At 53.7% G+C, this 24,437-nt stretch overlaps 1 protein-coding gene across 5 annotated transcripts; it reads right to left on the bottom strand.

Annotated features, from left to right (window-relative positions):
* Positions 1-5: 5 nt before the first annotated feature.
* TJAP1 (tight junction associated protein 1) lies at positions 6-23,930 on the bottom strand. Of its 5 annotated transcripts, none has more exons than XM_082637299.1 (11): positions 23,850-23,930; positions 23,244-23,335; positions 21,975-22,049; positions 7,513-7,610; positions 6,737-6,862; positions 5,085-5,113; positions 4,185-4,346; positions 3,910-3,976; positions 2,762-2,869; positions 2,577-2,660; positions 6-1,807 (listed from the first exon to the last, which is right to left on the bottom strand). In XM_082637299.1, the coding sequence occupies exons 5-11, from the start codon at positions 6,833-6,835 to the stop codon at positions 707-709; spliced, it is 1,650 nt and encodes a 549-aa protein (XP_082493425.1). In that variant the 5' UTR covers positions 6,836-6,862; positions 7,513-7,610; positions 21,975-22,049; positions 23,244-23,335; positions 23,850-23,930; the 3' UTR covers positions 6-706. The 5 variants fall into 5 exon arrangements, with proteins under 5 accessions (XP_082493425.1, XP_082493424.1, XP_082493421.1 ...); XM_082637298.1 differs by lacking the exon at positions 21,975-22,049 and adding an exon at positions 14,208-14,337; XM_082637295.1 differs by lacking the exon at positions 21,975-22,049.
* Between the last annotated feature and the right edge of the window lie 507 nt (positions 23,931-24,437).

The raw sequence follows: 24,437 nt of genomic DNA, 5'->3' as shown, positions 1-24,437 counted from the left end.
GGCCATACCAGTAAAATAGTTTTATTTAATTTTAAAATAGTTATTGATGTGAAATCTTCCCAAAGCTGGGAGTTAACAGTCTAGAGCCAAGGTTGGGAGTGGGACCAGGATTCACCTAGAGCCCAGCTTGCGGGCCCTGAATCCCACCCTCTACTCCCTTCCAGAGGGAGGAAGGAAACAGCTGAGGGGAGCCCTGAGTCAGTCCTCTCCCTCATCCCCCCGAGGGCCTGCTGTGCCAGGCCCCTGAAGGCAACAGCTCGTGCAGAGGATGTGGGGGGAGAGGGAAACAGGTGAAAACTTAAATTAGAGGTTAATAATCCCAATGACCCTCCTCCCCCCACCCCACCCAAGCCCCCCCCCGGCCAGATAAAAATAGAAAACTGGTGGATATGAAAGGAGGATGGAGATAAACACTGATGTAATAAACCCCTCAGCTCCCCAGAACAGGCCAATTTGGGCCGACTGGAAGAAAGGTCACGAGCCCCGGCTGCATGTTACCTTTGGAGAATAAATATTCCAGGAGGGAAAAACCATGAGGCAAGCTGGTACCAGTTACAGTCAGTGCAGCTGAAAGGCCTGGTGTAGCCTGACCCTGTCTGCACAGGGAGCAGAGGCCAAGGGCTTGGGCCAGGTGGGGACCCTGAGCTGCGAGGGTTGGGGCGCCTTGCAGCCCCCCTGCAGCAGCGGCAGGAAGGCAAGCAGGGCCCTAGTTGAGCAGGTTGCCCTGCTCCTGGGCCTGGGTCAGGCTGTCCTTGCGGTGCAGGTGGTGCACCCCCATCCTCTTGGGGCTGCGCTGGGGGCGGCTGGAGCTGGGGAGTGCCCAGGCCCTGCCCTCGGTGCGAGGAGTGCCAGGCCCCTCCTCTGTGCCACCATCACTGGGCAGCAGGCTCTGGCGCTCTTCCTCGGGGCTGATGGGCAGGTTCAACTGTTCCTCTTCCTCCTCCCTGGGAAAGCCAAGGTCAGCTTCTGTTGGCAGCAAAAGCCCACTTTCACCGCGTGGGGAAGAAGGTGCCTGCACCTCCTCATCTCCGCCAGCGGGACCAAAAGCAAAGTGGCGCTGCAGTTCAGGGAGCGCGTCACGTCCAAAGGCTGTGCGCTGGGCCACAGCGGCCGGGGGCGGAGTGCGGTCCACAAACGCCCGCTGCCAGCTGGCCAGCAGGTCCTCCTCGGAGCTAGCGGAGCTGGCCGGGGCACTGAGCCCCGGGGGAGCTGGGCTGGGCTGGTGCTGCGGGGAGGCCTGGGCCGAGGCAGGGCTGCTGGGCACTGGGCTGGGGCGGGCTCGCTCACTGCCCTCCTCCACCAGGCTCAGGGAGATGGCCTGGCGGGTGGCGTAAGTGCAGTTGGGCAGGGGGCTGTTGCGGGGAATCCGCACCTTATCCTCAGAGAATTCTATCACCTTGCGGCCAGGATACAGCGTGTGGGGCGGAGACGGGGTGGGGTAGGGGCTCAGCTTCTCAAAGGCTGGCAGGGACATCTCCTCCTCTGGGGAGCCCCCCACGGTGCCCCGAGAGCAGCACTCCCCGTTGGGTTGGGGGACGGGGCTTCCCGGAGCTGGGCGGCTGGCTGGGTCACCTGAGTCACTCCCACTCATATCCACGTGCACAAAGACATCCTCAGCCAGGGGGTGCCCGGCGCTGCCTGACTGGGCCGAATTGAGCAGAAGAGACTCTGGCTTCTCCAACACACGGGCAATGACCGAGGTGGGCACCACAGCCCCTGGGGCCAGGCTGGGGGCAGGCCCCGGGCTGGTAGCCTCCTGACCACTGTGCAGATGTTTCCGAACCATGTCCTGTAGCTCACAGGGCAGCTGGGGTAAAGGAACGAGAGAAGGGAAGAGAGACATGAATGAGCCCAGCCTAAGATAAGACAGCTTGCTTCAGGGCAAATATGACGGCTGCCACATATAAGGCCCCCCGTGTGCTGGGCACTTTGCTATCACCTGTTCTCGCAGCACACAAAGGTATATCCTCATTTCGCAGATAAATTGAGGCTCGGTAGTGGTAAAATAAGTTGAAGCTTTTGATTAACAGAGCCAGGATCTGAACCCAGAACTGGTGCTAAGGCCCACATGCTCTCAGACGTCTAACTTCCCCATCTCAGCGGTAGATTCTGCCCAAACCAGACACAAGCTTGAGAATCAGTATTGACCAGAAGCCTTAGAAATACCTCCACTCCTTCTGTAGGCCCCATCAACCTTGAGCCTGAGCGCTGGGGTCTAGAGTTTGCCCCTTGGAGCAAGGGGCCCTCTCAATTATTCTTATGGCCCATACCTCTGGCAACCCCCTCCTTCCTGCATGGGATCCAGAAATTGAGATCCTCTCTCCCTGTCTCTGTTCCAGAAATACCAACAGGGCCAGTCCCCACTCTGCCCCTAGTGATGGGCCCTTGACAGCATGCAGGACACCAACCAGCGGCCGAGCTGACTGGCTTCAGAGGACACAGGGAGGCGAGGGGAAGGCAAAGCAGAAAGCAGGGAGCTGAAGGTATGAGGACAGGACAGAGAGAGGTGTAGAAACTGGAGTTGGAGGGTCCTAAAAAGGGCAGACGGGCATTGGCAGGGACAGTGCTCCACTCACATCAGCGAACTTGTGGTTACGGAAGTGAGACTTGTTGCACTTCAGGAGCTGCACAGCCAGGTTGCAGTCCAGCCGGTACCGCTCCTGCGGACACAGATGCAGTTCAGAGCCCGGCACAGCCCAGGGGAGCAGGGCGGGGCCAGGACATGGCAGCACAGGCAGGGAGGCCCCCGAGGTGACCATACATTGAGCTCCTCCAGCCTGTTGATGGTGTTCCTGGCGTCCAGCAGCTTGTTGGTCAGCTCCACGATCTCCCAGTCCAGTGTCTTCCTGTCCATCTCAGCCTTCTTGATCTGAGGCACATGACTCAGTGAACCCAGCCCACACCCCAGCCAGCCCTTTCTCCTCTCCCCTCCCCCTCTTCCCGGCCCAGAGACACAGGAAGCCACAGGTGCTAGGGCAGCCAAGGCACACAGAGACAGACGATGGACAGACAGAAGGAGACCAGACACCTCTCCTGCAGTCCAGGCTGGCTGTGGGGAGGGGGCTCTCTGAGCATGACTGACAGCTGCCCAGGCCAGGACAGAGCAATCTAAGAGCTGCCCGGCCCTGGAGGGCACTCAAGGGGCTCTACACACCAGGTGAGGCAGCTGGTACCTGAGAGGCAAGAACTGTGCAAACCCAGGGGCTGAAGCCGATGCTGCCTGTGGCTGTTTCCAGGATCAGGTTGGGAAGCGGGAGGAGGTGGGGAGTGGGGCTGCGTGGCGGCTGGGGGCGCCTGTGAGATTATCTAGTTGAGCAGGGAGGGAGCTGCAGGCTCAGAAGCAGCCTTCTGATCTTCAGCTCATGGACTGGATCCACAGGCCCCCTTCCCCCAAATGGCCGGGGCTTGCTGCCCACTGCAGCCAAGAAGCTGTGAGCATTCAGTGGTGACATCAATCAGTAACTCTGCCCAAGCCAAGAACAGGCTCCCCAGCTGTCCCCCAGGAGGGAGGCACTGACTGCTGAACAGGCCTCACATGAGGAAGAGGAAAGGAGTGGGCAGAGGGCAATGGCCAGGCCCCAGCAATCCCAGATCTCAGCTGAGGAGGAGGCGAGGGCAAGGGAGAAAACACACAAACTCAGACGCAACTGCAAAAATCCAGCTGTGGCTAAGAGAGGCCTGAGAGGAGAGTGCGGCAGCAACGGTGGCAGCATGAGGGAAGACGAGGAGAGAAGAGAAACAGTGTGAGCATTAAGACAGTCCTGACTCTCACAGCACACTGCGGGCCCCTCCCCACCACGGCCCACCCCCTCGCCGAGCCCAGGGAAGGATGGCAGTCCCCTGGCAAGTCCCAGCCCCTGCTATCCTGTGAGCACAGCTCCAGCCAAGCTGCCCTCCTGGACAGATTACCAGCGTGTGCAGCTTGTCCTCTAGCTCCTGGTTGGTCCTCTGGGAAGCCGTGTAGCTGTGCTGCAGCCTGTAGAGGGACACAAGGCAGACCCCTGGATCAAGATCCTATTCTTCAGACCCTGCTCAGCCCCTCCTTCATAAGGGATCTTGGGCAAGTGCCCCTCCCAGAACTTCAGTTTTCGCATCAGAATCAGATGATCTCTGAAGCCTCTCCGGGCTACCTCCTGTGAACAGGGAGATGCGTGCATGTGTGTCCCGGCCCCTTGTTCCCACACCTGCGGAACTTGTCCTTAAATTTGTCCAGCTCCTCACGGCTCTGGCCCAGCTCCAGCTCCAGGCAGTCCTGCCCAATCTCCAGCTCGCGCTCCAGGGCCTCAGTGCGCCTGGTGGCTGAGGCCAGGCGCCGGCGAAGCTCCTCATTCTCCTGCTGCAAAAGCCTGGTAGGGTGAGGAGTCAAGGGCAGAGGGGCATCAGAGATAGAAGGGCCACCCTAGAGTTCCAGGGTGGATTCAGGAAGGAGTAGGGGTGACGTGAGAACAGGTAGCTGTGGGCAGGGGACTCCTTGAGATTCAGCCTGCGTCTGGGGCAGCGTATCCCATAGGCCTGCTGGCCCTGAGATCACAGCTTGGGTGGGAGGGGCAGAGGGGATGGGAGAGGACAGTCTGTCCCCCTCACTGCAGAAGAACGAGAAGACAGAATTGCAGGGTCTACAGTTCCCAGTCTGTCTCTGGTTACAGCCCAAGCCAGCTGGCCAGCAAGCCCCCAGCTCCAGTTTCCCCACTGCACAATCAGGCTGCTCCATTATTCATCTCTTAGAAACCCAGCCCAGTGCTGCCCTCCTCTGCAGAGGCCTCATGTAGCTGATAGAAAGGGCTGCGGGGAGGCAGCTGGCACAGGAGGGCCAGGAGCTGGGGAAGGGAGCTTTGGCAAGAGCAGGCCTCTTAGAGCCATCCACCTCCTTGATGCCAGGTCCTCTTGGAGCCCATGGAACAAAACCTCTTTTTCCGGAAGGAACATCCAAAACTTCAAGCCTCCTCCCAGAGTCCCTAAAACACCCCACCCCAACCTTTACCTCTACCTAATCCAAGGAAAAGCCCAAGTGAAACAACAGCCTCGCCTGCAGCTAAGAGGGACAGAGTTGAGGCAGGGCAGGCTCTCGGGCAGCAGATACTCACTTCATCCTCTCCGCGTCAGTCAGGGTCTCCTGGGCACAAAAGAACAGAAGCTTGAAGCTCAGCTCTGGACCACTGGCCTCCTGCTTGCTCCCCACCCCCTCCAAATAGCCCTGGAAACGGTCATGTCTGAAGCCTAGAGACTCTCACAGCAGAAGTGGGCTGCAGGGCCCCGCAGATAGAGGCAATCCAGTAACACCTGGACCAGCCTACTCTCTCCCATGCCAACCAGATTCCAACCCTCACCCTTACCCACACTAGCTCCAACCCCTCTTAATACTAGAGCCAACTGCAAATGAGTCCTGGTACCCATGCTACCTCTCCCAGGGCTAAAGAGAGCCTCTCAGCTGTTCACTGGGCTCCTAGTGGGCCCTGCAGGCACAGCCAAGACTTTCCAGAGAAGTGATGAAGCCAGGCGGCTAGAGTAGGGTTCTGAGCTCTGCCAAAGCCCTTCTGGCCCCCAGGACAGAATCAGGCCCTCACAGAGGCTCCGGAAGCACAAGTGCGTGGGGGAAGGAGAGCCTCTGGGCTAAACGTGACTGAGACAAGTAAAGCGTCTTCTGCTTTCACCCTCCTGCCGCATCCTCCTCAAGCCTCCACGTTGGTCACAAGCCAGAGCTCAGCCAACCGCAAAGCAGAGCAGACCCGTGCTATGACAGGAGGGAAATGTCAAGCAGCATTTGACTGGCCTGACTGCTTCAGGATGCCAATCACAGGCAGGACAATGAGGTGGGTGGCCCAGACCATGGACTTGGGAGCCACTGACACCTGGATTGATCCTGTTGTACCACACACTGGTTATGTTAATCTTGCTGAACCCTAGTGGCCTCATCTACAAAACCAGGGGAATGCCCAGTGGGTGGCACCTAGCACAGTATCTGGCCTTTTAATTTAATGTCTCCTGAACTGAAAATGGGCAAGTCATGGATGGCACTTCTGCCGTGAATGTGACCAGAGTGGGCCATGGTATGCCTGATGCTCGGCACGTGCTGGCCATCTCTCAAGTTCTTTAAATGTGTTTCACACACTGCAACAGGATAGAGACACGGAAGCAAGATGAATAAACTGCAGGACCCATTTCCTCCTGCAGTAAGCTGAACGGGGGAGGAAAATGGATCTGGAGAATGTTTTGCAGTTGCCTGAAGAAGCCCTCCTAAGAATCTAATGCAGTTCCGAGCAGGGAGCACGTATTTGATAAGTGTCAGCCAAACAAAGGGAAGCTGGAGGAGGGCCTGACTTTCAGGGACAGCACAGAACAGCTAGTCTGGGGGCAGCTGCTGGAGCGCTGCTTCCTAATGGCCCCCGAGGGCCCCAAGTCGAATGGCTCTGCTCCACCAGTGGAGGACCAGAGTCCTGGCCTCCGGTCAGGTGAGCACCCCTCTGTCGGGTGGGCTGCCTCTTGCACGGAAAACAATACCACATGGGATCACTTCTGCTGAGCTACATGTCCTGGACACGTGGACGTGTGTCACAGCTGTCCCCTATGAGTCTACATGGCCCCCACCAGCACTGCTGCAACTGAGAGCCCAAGTGTGTACCAGCAATGCCACACCCTCACCCCAACTGGTGGGACCAGATGTGCCCTCAGGACAGCCAGAACCCCACCTCAGGGGCCTGCCTCTGCCAGCCGGGGCAGGGGCACCACTCTTGCTGACCTCCTGCTCGAGCTGGGAGCCAGGAACTTCCAGCCGCAGCTCCCGATGCTCAGGTGGTGCCTTCCGGTAGGGTTTCTTAGCAGGGGCTGCACTGGTCATTCTGGGAGGTGAGTGCTCCTCAACCTGCTGAGGGGAACAAGGAAGGAGGCTCAGAGATGTGGCAAGAGGCCTCTGAACTGAGAAAAAAAAGAGGACATGTAGGAGCCACCAGGCAGGCAGACAGGCCTGGGCTGCTGCTGGGGTCATTCGAAGGGCTGGACTCTGGTGTGTCAGTGCCCATGGGTCAGGGGCATGCTGGATGGGGGCCCGGGTCCAGGGGGAACAGATGAGAGGAAGCCAGGGTCCAGGGACTGGGTGCAGGGAGTATGGATTGGGCCTGAGGAGCGGCCCACCCCTTGCCCCTGTGGGCTCGGAAAGCAGCCTCAGAGAAAAAGCTGCTCTCCAAGCACCAGTTTCCTCAACTCTACACTGGGTTGAGAATGGCACCAATTTCATAGGGTTGTTGTAACGATTATGTAAAGCACTAACAGTGGTAGCTGGCACTCAGGAAATGTTCGATAAATGTTAGCTTAAAAAAAATTGTAACCAGAAAGTAAGGGTTTGAGATGTGTTCCCCACCTGAGCTCCTCCAGGGGGCCACCAAGCTTGAGGGCCCTGAAGGTCAAGCCCCTCTGGCCTCCACCACCCTTTTCACCGGCCCCACCAAGAGGGGCTGCCTGCTGCCGCCTCCCCAGGAGGGAACCCAGTGGGGGGCGCAGGCCTCACCAGGAACATACCGTCCGTCTGTCGGCAGCTCTCTCTGTTCCGCTGTCCGGGAGTCAGCCCTCGGCTCTCCGCATCCCACAGCCCCGCCACTTCCTCTAGCCAATAGCTCCTGAAACCAGAGAAGGGGAGAAAGTGGAAACCAGGTGTCAGCCGCCTGTCTGTCAGTACCCGCCAGGGAGAGCTGGACAAGAGTGGAAGCACTGGGCTCCCCATGAAAGCTCTGTCCGGGCCCAGAGGAGACACATGTGTGTCTGTGTGTGGGTTCATGGTCTCGGCTTATCACATGCCTGATTCCAGGATAGGTCTGGTCCTGTCTTGTCCCTATCCTACCTCACATCTGTCCTGTTCATCTCCCGGGCCTCTCAGAGTCTAGAAACAACTAAGAGATTTGAGGGACAAGGGTTGCAGAAGACAACACCAGGAAAAAGCCTAACAGAGGCTCAAGAAGATGCTGGGGGAAAAAAGCTCCCAGCAATGTTTCCAGAAGGAGCCCAAACACCTAGTTCTGTGAACAATGGTGGTGAACAGACTGTGTGATGAGGAGGGGTAAGTCCAGGAGAAAATCAGAAAAAGGAGCATTTTAGAGCAATGATGGTTCTCAACCAGGGTGATTTTGGTCTCCCCGGCCCCCTCCTCCCCCCACCCCTGATATCTGGCAAACGTCTGAAGACATTTTTGGTTGTCACACCAGGGGTGAGTGGTACTGGCATCTAGTGGGTAGAGGCCAGGGGTGCTGCTAAACATCCCATAAGGCACAATACAGCCTCCCACAACAAAGAATTATCAGCACAAAATGTCGATAGTGCCTAGGCTGCAAAACCCTGTGTAGAAAGCCCCAGTGTGGGGAGCTGAGACGCCTGGCTTCTAGGCTCAGTGCTGCGTCTGACACAGTGTGGCCCTGGGTAAGTCCCTTCCTCACTGGATAAATCTGTCATCTGCACAGAGGTGGCTGGACTGAGTGACCTCTGAGGTCCCCTCCAGGTTCTTGGGGTTCTGACCTCTCCCCCACCTGTAATGAGCTGGGCTGCAGCATGGCGGCAGCAGCCACCACAGGGACCAGTGGAGGCAGTAACCTCAGGTGGCCTTCTGGGCATAAACAATCTCGCGGCCGCCATCCGCCTCACCGGAGCTGGGGCTGAGGGAAGCCTTGCGGGCTACAGCGTGTGTTCCTGCTGCTGGGACATGCCCTGGCCATGACTCCTGTCACATTCCACCAGGGCCTGAGGCAGGAAGCACAGTGAGGGGGCGGGGAGGGCGGGAAGCAGGAGTGGCCTCCCTCCTCCGTCTGGGCAGCCTGGCCTCTGGTGTGGGGCTCTGGGGCTTGGCAGCAGGCATGAGCCGCCACGCCAGCCCTTTGATAGTGAGGCAGAGTGGGTGCCCACAGGGCACTTGCAGCAGGCCGTGTCGGGCTGACTCCACGCGCAGGAATCCGGGCAGGCCTGAAGGGACAGCACGCTCCTGAGGTGTCGTCACCCCTACAGGTTCCCCAGGGCTACCCTTCCGGTGGGACCCTGGGTGGGAGCTCCTCTGGCCCAGGGGAAAGGCCCAGAAAGTCCCAAGCCAGCCTGGGCACCTGGGTTCTGGTCGTCAGGGGGTCTCAGCGTGGGGGTGTATATGAGTTACAAAAGGGGAAAGAGCCAGAGCCGCAGGAGTAAGAGACACAGGTAGCCAAGAGCTCCAGGGAAATCCAGAGCTGGCCTCTGCCTTCTCCCCTTCTCTGCAGAGAAGCCAGGCCCCCCCTCCCTTCCCCATCTGCTCCCCACTCAGCTGAGTAGCCCTTTCTCCTTGCAGGCCCCTTTATATATACCCCCTCTATTCTCACTCAGCCTCTCGTCTTCCCTATTCCTGCCAATGCCCACACTGCCCTCTAGGTACTGGGACACCTGTGTGGGCGGTGGGTGGGCAGGGAGGACACTGACAGGCCCAGGTAACTGGTCATTCTACCTGTGATGAGAGAGAGCGGTCTCACTCCATACCCTGCTGGCCCAGCTCTAGCCATCACATGTCCTACAAGCTCATCCTTCCTCATCTTGACCTCACGGCCCCACAGCACATATTCCCAGGGCTTTCATGGCAAGATAATCTGGCTTGCTGAGGGGACAGACAGTGTGGATGTGTCTGGCATGAGATGGATCATAAGTGCAGGCTCGGACTATGGATGAATGGTAGTGGTGATGGGAGGTTCTCTCTCCCAGCCAGAGAAAACTCTTTTCATACGTGTCAGAGTCACAGGGAGGGAAACGACTCCCAACTGGGGAAGCAGAAGGCAATGCCCACTAGCGAGACAGTCCACCAGGGAGCCTGCAGTGACCCCAACACAAGTCCACGAGGAAAAGTCCGTGCCGCCCCCTGCCCCATGTCCATAAATTCCAGTGCTTGTTGGGGCCCTGGCTCCAACTCCTGAGATCTGCTAAGCGCCCCAGATCCAGCCCATAGGGGACCACAATTCCAGCACTGAACAGGGACTCGATGCACCTGGCAGGCTGCTGTCCCTGACTGGAAGCACTGCAGGGAAGGTCAGAGCCAGGAGTGAGAGCAATGCCAGGTGCACTGCAGAACAAAGTGAGAAGCAGCTGGACAGCAGGTCCACAAGCTGGGAGAAGAGGAAAGATGAGCTGGAAGGCAGCAGAGTGGTCCCTCCAGGAAGACCCAGCTACTAGATGCAGCCTCCACTGGCCAGATCTCCTTCACCTCAGCTGAGCTGGCTTCAGGGCACCTCCGAGAAAAGAGTCTTCTAGAAGTTCTAGAAATTGACAGGGAAGAATCCCACTCCCATCCCTCACCACAAACTACCTGAGCTTCAAGGAATTGGAGGCAGATGACTCAGGATGTGGGGTACCAGATCACATGCTGGGTTTGTACTACAAGAACAGCTGTGCTCTGGGAGAAAGGCTGAAGCCTAAGTTAAAACCCCTGGCTGACCCAGTCTGGTCTGCAGCTCCTGGGGCTGGACCTGCAGGCACTGCTGAGGAAGACACCCAGAGCAGCAGTAAACCCTCCCGTCTTGTGGAGGTGAGGTGAGAAAGGAAAGCAGCTCTCCTCACTGCCCCCACCCCACCTAACTCCTCCTCCTCCTTCCTCTCCTGCATAGTATTCATTCTTCAGTTACTCAGAATCAGTTCAGAGGACAGACTCAACCCCCTATCTGCTGGGGCGGGTGTGTGTGATAGCTTCGTAATTGCCATGTTGCAATCTGCCAGTCGGCTCAGGCCGCCTGTTACCGCCTGCCCTGCGTGAAATACCTTCTCCCTGATTACAGCCCACGGGGCACGATTAGCTGCCTCCAGAGAACAAAGTCTACTTTCATTAGAAATGGGACTCGGCACGCACAGCGAACCTGCACTGTGAACCCACTGAACAGCTGAGCAGAGCGTGTATCAGAGACAGATACAAGGAGCAATGTGCGCCAGGAGCTGGCTGAGCAGTGTCCTTTAATCAAAGGACAAAACATCTGCCAAGCATCTCTCTCGAACCAGGAGATGGGACTCCTACCCACTCCCCTTTGTGGATACGGAGAGTGTGGGTATGTGACCTGGGGCCTCCATCGAGGTCAGGGATGACGCTTCTGGAGGCGAAGTAGGATAAGGAGAAACCTCTTCAGAATTCAGATTATCCCCAAACCACTATCCTCTCTCCCACTCCCTGCAAACACCCACAGAGGCAACAGCAAAAGGTTCAATTCCAAGAGCCAAGGATGCCCTGTTACTTCCCTCTGCCATCCTTTCTGTGGGTCTGCCCAAGGTCAAAGTCACCGGTGCAGGAGAGGAAGGGAGGTCCCAGCATCCAGCTTTCTCTCTGCTCAGGGCTCAGAGGCTACCCCCTCAACACTGGCCCAGCAGAGGGAGACAGGATTGAACCCAAAATAGGTGTGGCTCTTTGGCTTTTCAAACTCTGCCCTCCCCCACTGGAGGTCTCCTCTAGCTCCCAAGTTCTGCACTACCCTGTCCACCGGCCCAGTTCAGCTGCCGGCCCAGAGACACCGCCTGCTTCCCCAACTCCCCACATCACCCACACTCTTCAAGAAATTAGGGCCCCAACAGTTCCTCTGGGCTCAGACCATTTCTGAACTTACTAATGTCTCTCTGCTCCCAGCCATCACTGAATCAAGCAAGTGAAGGACCTCAAGGGGCCAATGAACCCAACCTTCTGAATCAGGGAAGGCACACACATCACCATAAAAACCATTAAAGCTCTTCTTTCGTAATTCACCCAAAGAAAGTCAAATGGACGTTAGCAATCACTGCTGCTTTTAAAATGAAAGGAAAATGGCCCCTTTTCTGAATACTCCAGCTGTGCTGTATGGTGCCTTAACCCAGCAGGATATAAATAAATAATAAAAACAAATATGGGCCCTTCCTGAAGCCCCTAATCAACCGCTAAACAGGAACATCTGATCACAGGGACTAGCGCCTCCCCTGCGGAAATCGTCCTCAGCTGTGAGCCCTGATGTAGTCTCTGAACACTACAGGCCTGGAGGAAGCTGCACCTCTCAGGGCAGGACATACTCCTGCCGTACATATCTAGCTGCTTCTCAAGCCTCTGAAATTCAGTCTCTGCCTCCAGCTGAGGCCCAAGAAACACAAACCACTACCCTACAAGGGCCAGCCCTATAACCAGCAGGGGCCCCTAAGATTGCCCACAAGGACCCCCCCACCCCCAGTCAGTATGGCTCCCCTCCACCTCGACTGTCAGTGAACAGCCGCACAGTGAGCCGATCCTACCAAAGCAGGCTGGGTTCAGCCTTCCCCACACCGGGCCTCCAGTTTCCGGCACAGCTGTTCCTGAGATACCTGAGCAAAGCCCTCAGCGATGCTGGGCACGTGGCAGGCAAGCAGCCAGCAGAGCACCGGTGGGGCCCAGGCAGGCTCTGCTCTGGGCTGATGACAAGGCTGGAAGATGCCAGTCTGTGCCCAGACCAGCCCTGCTGCCCCTCCCCCAGGCAGGCCTGTCACCCCTCGGGGTAAGTTCAACCTCACCCTCTTGGGGCATGCTGCCTGCGGCCCTGACCTGGCCCCCTGCCCGCTCTAAGCAGAACAGACTGACAGGTTTTTAAAAGCCAGAATGGGTGGGAATTATTGTGCCCCAAAGTCATCCTGAGGCCTCAGAACTAGTGCTGGTGACCTGTGAGAGCTCACCTGGATCCCCACCTGAGCAAATACCTCAAGTCTATCCACCTGGCCTCTCACTCAAGCAAACACTTGACAGGAACAAAGGGGCTGAAGACTACTGATGATGATGATCCAAGCAAACCAACCCCCACCCAAAGGGAGGGCCAAAAAATCCCCAGGATCATAACCAGCACTTGACCTTAGTCCCCATGCCCTCTCCTAAGGAAGCGCAAAGTGAGGGTGGCCCTGCATCAGCCCTCCACTCCACGCCCCTTCTGCTCTCCTGGTCACAGCCAAGCCACAAACCCCTCCAGCTTGCTACCTCCTTACTCAGGGTCCCTACACATCTGCGCAGCACCTACCCCGTCTCTCATTTACACACTTACACCTCATGGTCGCAGGCAGCTCCCTGCCATCTCCCTCCTGGCTCAAGGGAAACAGAATCCACTTAGAGGACCTCCGGGTCTCAAGTTCCCCCATCCAGCCCACCCAACCCTGCACTGCCTCCAGAGGCTGGAGACAGTGTCTGTCTACAGAGTTACCCGTGCAGAACAGCAGGGAGCCCCGAGCAATCGGTCTTCCTGCTACCTCTGGACCCCCCTTCTCCTTTCCAAGCCTGGAGGGAGGTGGGAGCTTGTCGGGGGCTTCTCCATGGCAAGCTGAGGCCAAGGCCTCTTCCAGGCCCACTGTGGAGTCCAAAGCCAGGTCCTTCCCCCTCTGGCTGAGCTGCCCTTCCCAGCTCTTTCTGGTTAAAGTCCACCTGAAGCTCCAGACGTGGAAGGCGGTGGGGGGACTAACTCCACCCACTCCACCTCCCAGAGCCACGGTCGCCAATGGGAGCTACATCTCAGATGGGTACCTGGTTCTGGGCTCCAGCTTTCAGTTTAAGTAGTTTCACTCTTCTGCGCAGGCAATTTCCCACAGCCAGGCCAAGGTTTTCCTCAACCTCCCCACCCCCAAGAAGAACCTGCAATTAATCCTAAATTCAATTTGTACCCTGGGATGAGAATAATGGCGACAGCATCTTCCCCTCTTTCTTTTTTTGGCCCCACCGCAGGCCTTGTAGGATCTTAGTCCCCGGACCAGGGACTAAACCCAGGCCACGGCAGTGAAAGCGCCAAGTCTTAACCACTGGACCACCAGGGAATCCCCACCATCTTCCCCTGTTGATAAAGGGAGGAAACTATCCGGTCTAGCAGAAAATTCCCTTCCTACTGTCGTTCCATCTGTCTCTGAGGCGTGAAACCAACAGTATGGTAACTGAGGGATGTTCTCAAACTCCACGGTGCTAAAAGCAGATTAAACTGAAATGCTAACCATTCTGTTTTAAGGGAGAACTGATAGGCATGGTACTAACTGAAGGGAGAAGGAGGCACAGAGTCCAGCAGCAGGCTGGCAGATAGGTAGGTGCCCATGCACAGCCCCACCCACAGCAAGGAGACTGGGAAAATGGAGGGAACCCAGTAGTAAGGACAAGCGAGCAGAGATGGCATGATGTAAGCAAAGGGGAGAAGGCACAGGCCAGGGGGAGGAAGGGAGAAGAGAGGCATGGCTGGCGGCACCCTCAGGGCAGGTTAGCTGGCCCAGGTCAGACTCACAGGGTTAGTGTCTTCTCCCCAACCAGCCAGCTCTCCTGGTTAGCACAGTTAGCGACAGACTCATGGCAGACGCCCTCCAGGCACTCCATACAAACAGACAGCTCGGTTTGTGAGCAGCCCAACTCCGGAGCTGCAAAGAGAGAGCAGAAGGATTGCCAAGCTGCAGGATGCCTGAGGGTACACACTGCACTCTCCTGACAGGAACACTCCGGCTAGACTTACCACCAGACCCTCAGGGGCTTTCTCCACTCTGGAAAGCATGCCCCGTGAAAGTATAGCACTCCCCCTGCCAAGCAGTGAGCCCAGCTCATGACCCCAGGGATGGTCAACAGAAAGAGAGGACTGCCGTTGTGGAACGGGGCACTGCGACCAGGGGGAAGCTCCCCTGTCTCACCTATTCCTGGAACATTGCTGCCAGGCTGCACCAGAGCCCTGAAAGCTGCTTGTAAGAACAAAGCCACCCACAGCTGCAGCTGCCACCTAGCCCAGGCCTGTGCCAGCAGAGTTCACCCCACCACCTCCCGCGGGCTCTGAGGAAAGGGACTGGGAGAGAACTGGCCCAGGGACCGGAGGCTGCAACAAGAGCTGCATGGAAAGCCCCGTACAATGGGGCAGTGTGCACCCCAGCCAGCTGGGCCAGTCAAAGGAACGGGTGACACACTGTCACCTTTCAGTTTCTGAAAGGGCCAGGGAATGATGCTTCCCAGTGAGCTGGCCCCAGAGGAACCCACAGAGCAAGAATAAGGGCTATGCTACAGCCAGGCTCCCCAGATCCTGAGAGGGACTACCTCACCCACTCAGAATGAGCAATGCCCAGAAAGGCTAGCGTTCCCACACAGCTAGCCCAAGGAACACTCTTTCCTGAAGCCTCCAGAACCACCTAGGGGAAGTGACACACCCCAGCTTAGAGATCTCAAGGCAAATGTGCCACAGCAGTGGAGTCCCAGAGACCCCCACCCAAGATGTGACCCCTGGGTCAGCAGGACAGGAAAGCCCTTCTGTCTGAAAGGCCTGCAGGTGATGAGATGACTCGGGGAAGGAAGGGGAGAACAGAGACCACCCTGGCCCCACATATGGGCCTGGCCTTCTCCCAAGCCCAGGCCAACAATAAACACAGGCAGGAGAAGCCTCCGACAGGCTTCCCAACTGCCTCCTCACTGGGCTCCCCGCATCGCTCTGACAGCCCCCGAGGTCAAAAGGCCATAAAGGATGAGAGAACCATCTAGCAGAGAAGATGACAACTCTTCCTGTGGGCTCTGACCTCTTCGCTGGACTGGCAAGGAAGCATGGCCACGGGCAGGCTACCTTCCGAATCCTCACCACACACACACACAAATAAATAAATAAACACCAGCTGGGTCTGGTTTGCTTTTGAAAGGTAGAGCAGCAAGTGACCCGGCTAATCCAAGGTTTCAGGAACTAGAGGGGACTCTCTCTGCACTAAAACAAGGGTTGAGAAATCAGGTAAGTCTACTCCCTTCCCAGCCAAAGATAAAAGAGGAGTGAAGGAGAGAAACACGTGAGGCGAGAGTGTTGATGCCCGCATCACGCTTGCACCCATCCTGGTTCCCACTCAAGGGCACTCCTGCCAGAAAATTTCATCCCAGAATAAAAGACAATCCCTCAGAGATAAGCAGGGTGCCTGCTGTGGCAAGAGCCTCTAGGAAAGCTGTTCCATCCTCCCAGGGAGCCAGCCCCCAGGAACGCACCAGGCTGGGCAGGAGGCTGCAACCAGGCTCCTCAAAGGCTCCAACAGGGAGGGACTCACTCCCACCCTCACCCCCCGGGGGTTAACTGTTAGAGGAGGGCAGAGCAAGCTGAAGAACAGTACGTATTACTATCGAGTTTTGTTTATTTTACAGGCGATACACGATGGGGAATGTCTGGAAGGACACAAAAATGATTAGAAGGATACATGATAAACGGTTAACAGTAGTTCCCTGTCTTTGGGAAAGGGCTTAGACAGGAGCAGTGGGGGAAGAAAGGAAAGGTCTTTTTACTTTACTTTTAATTTTATATACTTTTCTGTATGGTTGGTATTTTAAATGAGGACATACATTATGTTTGGTTTTTTTTGTTTGTTTTTGCGGTACGCGGGCCTCTCACCGCTGTGGGCTCTCTCGTTGCGGAGCACAGGCTCAGCGGCCATGGCTCACAGGCCCAGCCACTCCGCGGCATGTGGGATCTTCCCGGACTGGGGCACGAGCCCGTGTCCCCTGCATCGGCAGGCGGACTCTCAACGACTGCGCCACCAGGGAAGCCCCATACATTATGTTTATGATGAAAACATACAGTTCCTCATCAAACGGACAAAATCCCTCCACCTGTACTGTGCTTTATCATTCTGGAAGTGCTTTCCCTTCCATTATATTTCCTTTGATCCTTATAGCCTAGTGAGGCCCACGGAACAAGTGGAGTTCTCCCATTTTGAAGCAACAGAGAGGACAAGTGACTTGCCCAAGGCCACAGACACACTGGGACATAACCCTCCATATCCAATTCAAGTGCAAAGCCTGGAAAGCTGTCTTCTCCAGGGAGCCACAGGAAAGCGACTACAATTCTGCCCTGATGTAAAGACCCTCAAAGACTTCTGAGATTGAATTCCCCACTTGGCTTACCTGGGAAGGTGCAAAGAGGCCACTGCTCAGTACCCAAGGCGATAAGCACAGAGTTCTATCCCTCTGGTTGGCTGAGTGAAAGCACAGGGCTCTCGGGCCTAGGCTGACTTCCCAAAAAACAGTCCCTACCCTCAGGGAGATCCCTGCCACAGTTTACTGTGAGAGCACAGAAGGTCTTCACAAATAGGGGGCCATGTCCTTTATAGATTCCAAATGTCACCTAGTAGACAGTTGGCACTTACGAGATAGACCAAAGTTCTCACTCTTCTACTCATGGACTCAGTCCCTCTGAAGCCTAAAAGCACACAACACAACCCAGGCCAGCTGGCTCACCCAATCTCCTCTCAAATCTGCTTAACATACAATGCAGCTTATTACTCCTGCCAAGATGCCATCAGGAAGATGTGCCACATTGCAGTGTGCACCCCACACCGAGGGATGAGGGGTAGAGCCCGGGGAAAACTCCTTCAATCCACTTCTGCCTGCTGGTTTCATCCTTTTAGTTCGTCTAGGCACTAACAAGGCTGTAGTAAGTCCTGGTTGTGAGCATGGAGCCCACCAAGACAGGACCAGTGATACAACAGAAAAGCAAGCAGGTTACAGTGGGCACTAAAAGGAGCTTAATGAATAACAAAGAGGATGCCAGCAGCCAAAGACCTTTTAGAAGATGCTAATTAAGCAAGAAAATACACCTGTGTGTATTTTGATTCCTCTTTTAACTCCTTCCTGCTGGCTTAGGGATGTGTGATTAGAACATAAGGCTGAAAAGGGAGACAGCTGAAGCCAAGCACCTGGAAGGTCATTTAACCACATTAACTCAACTCTGGAAAATAATTAGTAATTTGATTGTTAATACTATCACCATTTGTTTATGCAGGACCTTCCTTCCTGAGGGTTCAAAAAGCTTTGCCAGATAGACCTTATCTGCTTTAGTCTAAGGAAGGACTGGGTTGGGTCACACAGGAACCAGAACTGCTCAGCACCTACTATGTACAGTCTAACTAAACGCTCAGCCTTCAATAAATGACCTTACCCCTAAGAAGCTTCAAAGAAAGAAGATCTTGCCTCTAGAGGGGGAGAGACAGGTTAACTGCCCCCCTGCATCATAGGGTGATGAGTGCTCTGAGAGCAAAGAGGAGAGGCACCTGGCTGGGGCAGGGGTTTAAGGACCAGACAAAAAGGTTGCCCTCCCGAGAACCCAGACAAATCTTCCTCTGATTGTAAACTCACACTGGAGCACCACCCGGCATTATACAATTAAGAGGTCTAGACTTCTGGAAACAAATTCTTTTGGTGTTTGTTCAGAACTGGTGCCCGAAGAACTACTCCCATCAACGATATCAAAAACAAAAAGGCAAAGAATGGACAGCAACCCTCAGCTTCCAACCCCATTTCTGGGGAGCACCTGAGTTAAGCCTGTTCTGTGGCACAAGAAGATCATCGAAGCCGTAAGAAAACTGGGACAAGAAGTCTGGCTTCCTCAATGCCTAGATGTGTTCCATCAGCTTCACCCAACATTTTTCAGTCTATAAAACACCGGGGAACATGGATCATCAAACACGCCATCCAGTCATCCCCAGCCTTAACTATTGGATTGACCAAAAAGTTCGTTCGGGTTTTTCTGTACCGTCTTACAAATCCACCACCTACCCACCCCCACCTGTACCCACCAAGGTCATCACCAATCTCGAATGCATGTCACAGTCCATCAAAGGAATTGTTTCAACATAACAGATGGGAAGAAGGATCAACAATCTTATTTTGCACACTGATGCTGTACCCAATCTCACCTTTTTTGTTGCTTCATCACAAAAAAGGGGACTCTCTCAATTTTACTCCCATCTCAAAAATGTTCCTGGCTACCTGGCAAAAATCAAAAGGCTGAGTCTACCTTGAATAAAAACAAAGCCTTTTCTTATCCACTGAGTTTTCCAAAGTGGGATTCATTCATTTAACAAATATTTACTGAGTATCCTTCATATGCCAGGCACCTTGCTACAGGCAGTGTACTCATTATCTCTAATGCTCAATACTCTTGCAAAAAAGGTAATGTCACCTTCACTTTATAGGGGACAAGACCGGTGATCCTACTGGTTAAGCAACTTGCCCAAAGTCGCACAGCTGGTAAGGGGCAGAATCGGGATTAAAACCCAGCTCCAAAATCAGACTCTATCTACCACATTGCTCACCCCACTTCCAACTCCCCTCACCCCCACCCTCCCAGTCTCCCCTATCTCCCCACCCCCACTCCATGATCAGGGAGGGTCCCTCCTCTACAGGGGGTCAGCTCAGTGAAAGAGACAGACAGGTAAACAGAGGACTCACCACACAACATGGTAAGTGCCAGGACAGAGGTTCAAAGTGCTGTGGGGACCAAGAGGAAGAAAGGAAAGCAGGGAAGTCTTCTCATTGGAGGAGACAGAGAAGCTGGGTCTCAGGGGATGAGCAGAGCTTCAGAGACAGAGGTGAGCATTATGGAGAGTGAAGTGCACAAGCGAGAAGAAAAAAGTAAGCGGATGTCTAGAAAAGGTTCAGGAGCAGTAGGAAACTCAGAAGCAAGGAAATACAGGACAAATGAAGCAGAGTGGCAGCAACTCAGGCCAGAGGGTTGAATTTGGGCCAGAGTGCTTTTTGCATACCACGTTAAAGAGTGTGGCCTTTATCCCAAACAAGGGAGAAACCACGGCCTTTCTAAGGGAAGAGACATTGGGTTTTTTTATAGGAAAATAATTTTTAGAGCAGCAGGGTAGAGTAGGGAGAGACTGCCCACATTTCATTCATCCGTATGCACCACAGCATTATAAAGCACCTCTTATGTGCCCTGCACTATCCTAAATGCTAGAATACAATAGTAAGACAGTATCTGTTCTCAAGGCACTTGTAGAGTCAAGACAAGTAAACAGGCAATTACAATGCAGCCTAAGTGCTAAAATAGAAGTAAGCACAGAAGGACAGTAAAGGGCGGTGGGATCCCAAAGGAAGTGACATTTAAACTGAGACCACAAGAGCAATAAGGAAGGTAAAGGGAGTCTGGAATGTCTGCATTCCAGACAGCACAACCAGCTTGTGCAAAGGCCCAGAAGCTACAGAGAATGAGATAGATTTAGAGAGCTGTCAAGAGGCTGAATCCAGGTGAAGAAATGAAGGCCCAGTTTACCCACAGGTCCTTGGCACTCAAAATATGGTGGCGAGAAGGAGGTGAAGGGATTCGATTCAAAGGTAATGAATGGGGGTGTTATGAGAAGAAACTGATTTAGACGACAACAAAAAGAAAATGCTAAAGGGGGAGAATCGGCTCAAAATCTATCAGCCTTCACCCTGAAGTTCAATCATTTGCTAAAATGTGACCTGAATCTAGAAAGTCTGAGGACTTCTACCAAAACACAAAGGTGTACTCTACGGAGATAACACGTTTCAGCATGCTGACTGAAGCACGAGTCAAGATAAAGCACATTATCCTGAGATACGTGGCTCCTCTATTGATGGAGGAGGGGAGCAGAGACTCACAGATGCTGTCTAACTCTCAAAATCACACATGCCACAACAGACAGAAAAGTTCATCACAGGGCTGTGTCAGAATTCCCAGGGCAAACCCTAGGTCCTGAGCCCCCGACACCAGGCGCGTGCCTACCCTGATGGCAGAATGGAGAGTCATTTACTGAAGAAAAAGATGGACCCCGAGGGTGTGTTAAATAGACAGGACATGACTCAGAAGGAGGGAAAGAGTAAGTCTTAAATACAGGGCAAAGGAAAGCCAGTCAATCAATCCTTGGGTACACCTCTGCCCCAAGGCTGCACACGGGTCTCCTGCCTGGTAAAAGGAGAGACCTGGGCTCGGCAACAGGGCCTTCCTCAACAACATAAGCTTCAGCCGAAGCACATTTATTTTCCATTTTCCTCTCACGTTAGAGGGAGGGAGCTGTTTAAAATGCCACATTTTTTCCCCTGTGTAGTTTGCTACTTGCTATTTTTAAAAGAAAGATGTATCCAGAACGTCTATGAGTTTAACACTATGGCTACTTCAACTGCTCATGTCAGTAATCATAGTCAGATTGAGCCTTATATTTACATCTACATTAACTAACACACACCCCCACACCTTTAATGCATGCTAAGAATGGATCCCAATGGAACTCTGTCTGCTCACCCAACCCAGCCCAAGGTTTTCCAAAGCACAGTCACCAAGTTGAATCACAAAGAGAGAGTACAGATTTGGCTAACGTGGCACAGGGCGCTCCCTCACCAATCCCTGCATCGGTTATTATCTCTGAGAGGAAGGAGAGAACTGAGATGAAGAGCTCAGCTCCTAAAACATTTTTTAAACAAACAAAAAATATTTTACTACAATATGGGTATACATCTAACCATCATTACAAGCAAACGAGATACACATTGCCAGTAGGCATATTTAAAAGTTAATTTCATATCAAATGCAAAAAAAAAGTCTCAACTGCTGAAGCCAGATTGCCTGGGTTCAAATCCCAGCTCTGCCACTTACTTGCTAGGTGACATTGAGCAAATTACTTAACCACTCTGCACCTCTATTTACTCATCTGTAAGATGGGGATACTAACAGTATTAAATTACTTAATACAGGTAAGGCACTTAAAATAGTGCCAAGCACATAGAATCTGCTCAATAAGCACTATTATTATTATTATCACTCAACAGCAAATTAGATAATTCTGCAGCCTCACAGCTTCAAACAGGAAATCACTGGCATTTAAACATCACTTTAAATAGCTTAACGAGGATATTCTCACTACACACAAAATCTATGCTATCCAAAAGCTGCGCCTCTTCTCCTTAACATCAGGATAGCAGCTCAAACCAGTACAGGTCCTCCACAGAGAGACACCAAGTTCAATCATGAAGCAGAAATTAGTGCTGAGATCTGACTAGCATAATAACAACAAATACATATTGCGTGTCAGGCACTGTTCTAAATACATTAATATACTGACTTATTTGACCCTCACACAACCCTATGAGATAGGTACTCTTACCATCCCCATTTGATTGATGAGAAAGCTGAAGCATAGTGAGCTGTGCAATTTCTAAAGGTCACAGAGCTACAAATGGCAAGGTGCAGATTTGAATAGGCAATCTGGCTCCAGAGTCAGTGCTCTTAATCTCTACGTGCACTCACCACACTGTCCTTCCTGATCGCAATTTCCTAGGGACATCCACAAATTGTTCGCAGAAAGAGAAGTTTCTCAACCTTCTAGAAATGAAGTCACAGCTAAATAACACCAGTTCTTCAGATACTTGAAGGTACTGAGGCTAGTCTAGTGACAGTGATTCGGGTTGGTCTGCCTGGAGTAAGCCTTTTGCGGGCGGGGATGGGGTGGGAGTGGGGAGCAGGAGATGGTTAGTGCAGAGTCCTAGATCAAACCAGACTTGCCAGTCCAATCATGGAGCAGATGCTGGCCCTGAAACAGGCTCCAGTAAGAAGCATGCTACCAACTCTGGCTTGGGCATAACCGCAGGGCATCAAAGGAAGTGAGGACCATACTCACAGCACTCTGTAGCTCCAGACCCCTTCTCTTTTCTCCAACCCCAAGTCCACTATCTCTCAAGCCATGCTTAGTTTTGCTAATGAAACTGATTTTTTTTAATGTGGTTTGATGGGAAGAATATAAAGGAAGAGAAGAGAACTACCAGAAGAGAAAGGGGCAAGTTTTACAATCCTTTCCTTCCATCACCACACTGGTCCAGGTTGTAAAGCAGCTCTCCAAAATCAGGTGTCTCAGGGACAGAATGATGTGAAAAATGTTCGCAGAGCTTTACCCCAGTCAGCTTGACCTCTTACCATAAACTGACCTGGGTTTCTCCTCCCTAATCCCAACCTGCCTCCCACCCTCCTCTGACCCCACCTACCCACCAAATCCACACCCCCAAAGAACACTAACGAGTCCTTCTTACCAAAAGAAACGATCAAAAGAGACAGACATGCTGCAAGAGTGAATTCAGGTACTGGTGACAGCAGGTACCTAAACGGTTAGTGAACACCACCAGAAATTTGTTTTCTTATGACTCCCCACCATCTGTCACCCACAAATTTCCACTTCCGGCAGGATACCAAACTGAAGATGTGTTGGGGAGATCAAAGAAAATACAGTGAGCATGAATGCACTGCTTGTGACAGGGATGTGTTCAGATACTTTCAGCCTGATCTCTACGCTCTTGCCCACGTTCGCCTGCCCCGGTGAAGGCATACACGGCTCAATTCTACACCCAACTCTCAAAAATCAGCGTGAGATCTAAGCAGAACATTAACTTAGGGACCACAGGCAAAGGGCAGCCTCTATAGAAGAGTGCCCTTCTCAGATTAAATAATTTTCAGCATCACTCGTAGCCCACGCATCCTGCTCCGCTCCCCGGGAGCATGGCAGTTTGTCACCGGAGGCCACCTTACCCGCTCTGGGGTTGAGCTGGGGCAAGTCGCTACCTCTTCTTCTTTCCAAGTATTGTGATTTCTTCCAGTCCCTGGGGCCCCTGAGTCTTCAGCTGAAATTGGGGCAGATGCTGCTATAAGAACTGTGAAAAGGCTGATCTAAGTCTAGAAGAGGGTCATTTGATTGGCTTTAGTTCCCTCTTTACCAAACCTGCCCAACATCCTTCAGGTCTCTCTTCCCCTCTTCCTTACTCTCCTCCTCCACGGAAAAGACCCCTTTCCTCTCCCACCGGCCTGGTACGGTCGGGCCTCCGCCCCACACTCCAGGCTTTTTACTCTCCGCTAAGAAGTTCCGCTCCAGTTCGTGACTCTGCTTCTCCGGGGCTGCATACCTACTTCTGGTTCCCCCGCCTCGAATCCCCTCCCCCAGGGCTACCACTGGAATCTAGGCCCCCTCCCCTCCATTCCTATCGCCTTTTTTTCTCTCCGCCTCCAACCTTCCACCACTCCATTTCCTCTTCTTAACCCCGGTGCTAGTCCTTCCTCCGTCCCAACTCCATGCTGGTGTCCCCATGATCCCCTACAAGTCTAAACTCCCGGCCCGACTACTCCAATCCCATAACAAACTTTCTGCCGCTGCCCACTCCCTTCAGACCGCCATCTTGCCGCAGGGCAGGCCGGGTAGTGGTCACGGCCGCGGGAATCCCCACGCACTAGGCGCCGTGCGTCATCGGGGGCGTGGTCATGGGGGCGTGGCTTCCAACTGGGGAATAGTGGGGCGCCAGACAAGGTGGAAAGACGGGCAACTCGGAAGAGCAGGCTTTGGTGGCCTGGCAGCAGAAGAAGGAAGGAGGTGTCAGGAGTAGGGCGATAGCGAGAAAAGTGGGGAAAGATTCTGGTATTCAAAAAACAAAACCAAAAAAGACTGGGGGGAAACAGCACAAAAATATACTGAGGGAGTTGCAGCACTGGTTCCCCATCACCCAAAGGATAAAAGGCAATTTCTCAACTTGCCACATGGAAATCTCTAAGATCCAGCTTCTTCGCCCCTTCATGAGCCTCATTTTCCACCTCTCCCGGGGACTTCATGTTCCCCATTGTCCTGTTTTCAGGCCATCAGGCCTGAAAACGTCCAAACCCTCTCCTCCCCTTGCATTATGAATTCCTACTCCTCCTTCAGCCCTCAACTCAAATTATCACCTCCTCCAGGAAGCC

Source organism: Mesoplodon mirus (genome assembly GCF_964341445.2).
Source record: "Mesoplodon mirus genome assembly, chromosome: 12".
Lineage (NCBI taxonomy): Eukaryota > Metazoa > Chordata > Mammalia > Artiodactyla > Ziphiidae > Mesoplodon > Mesoplodon mirus.
This window is presented reverse-complemented; position numbering and strand designations above follow the sequence as displayed.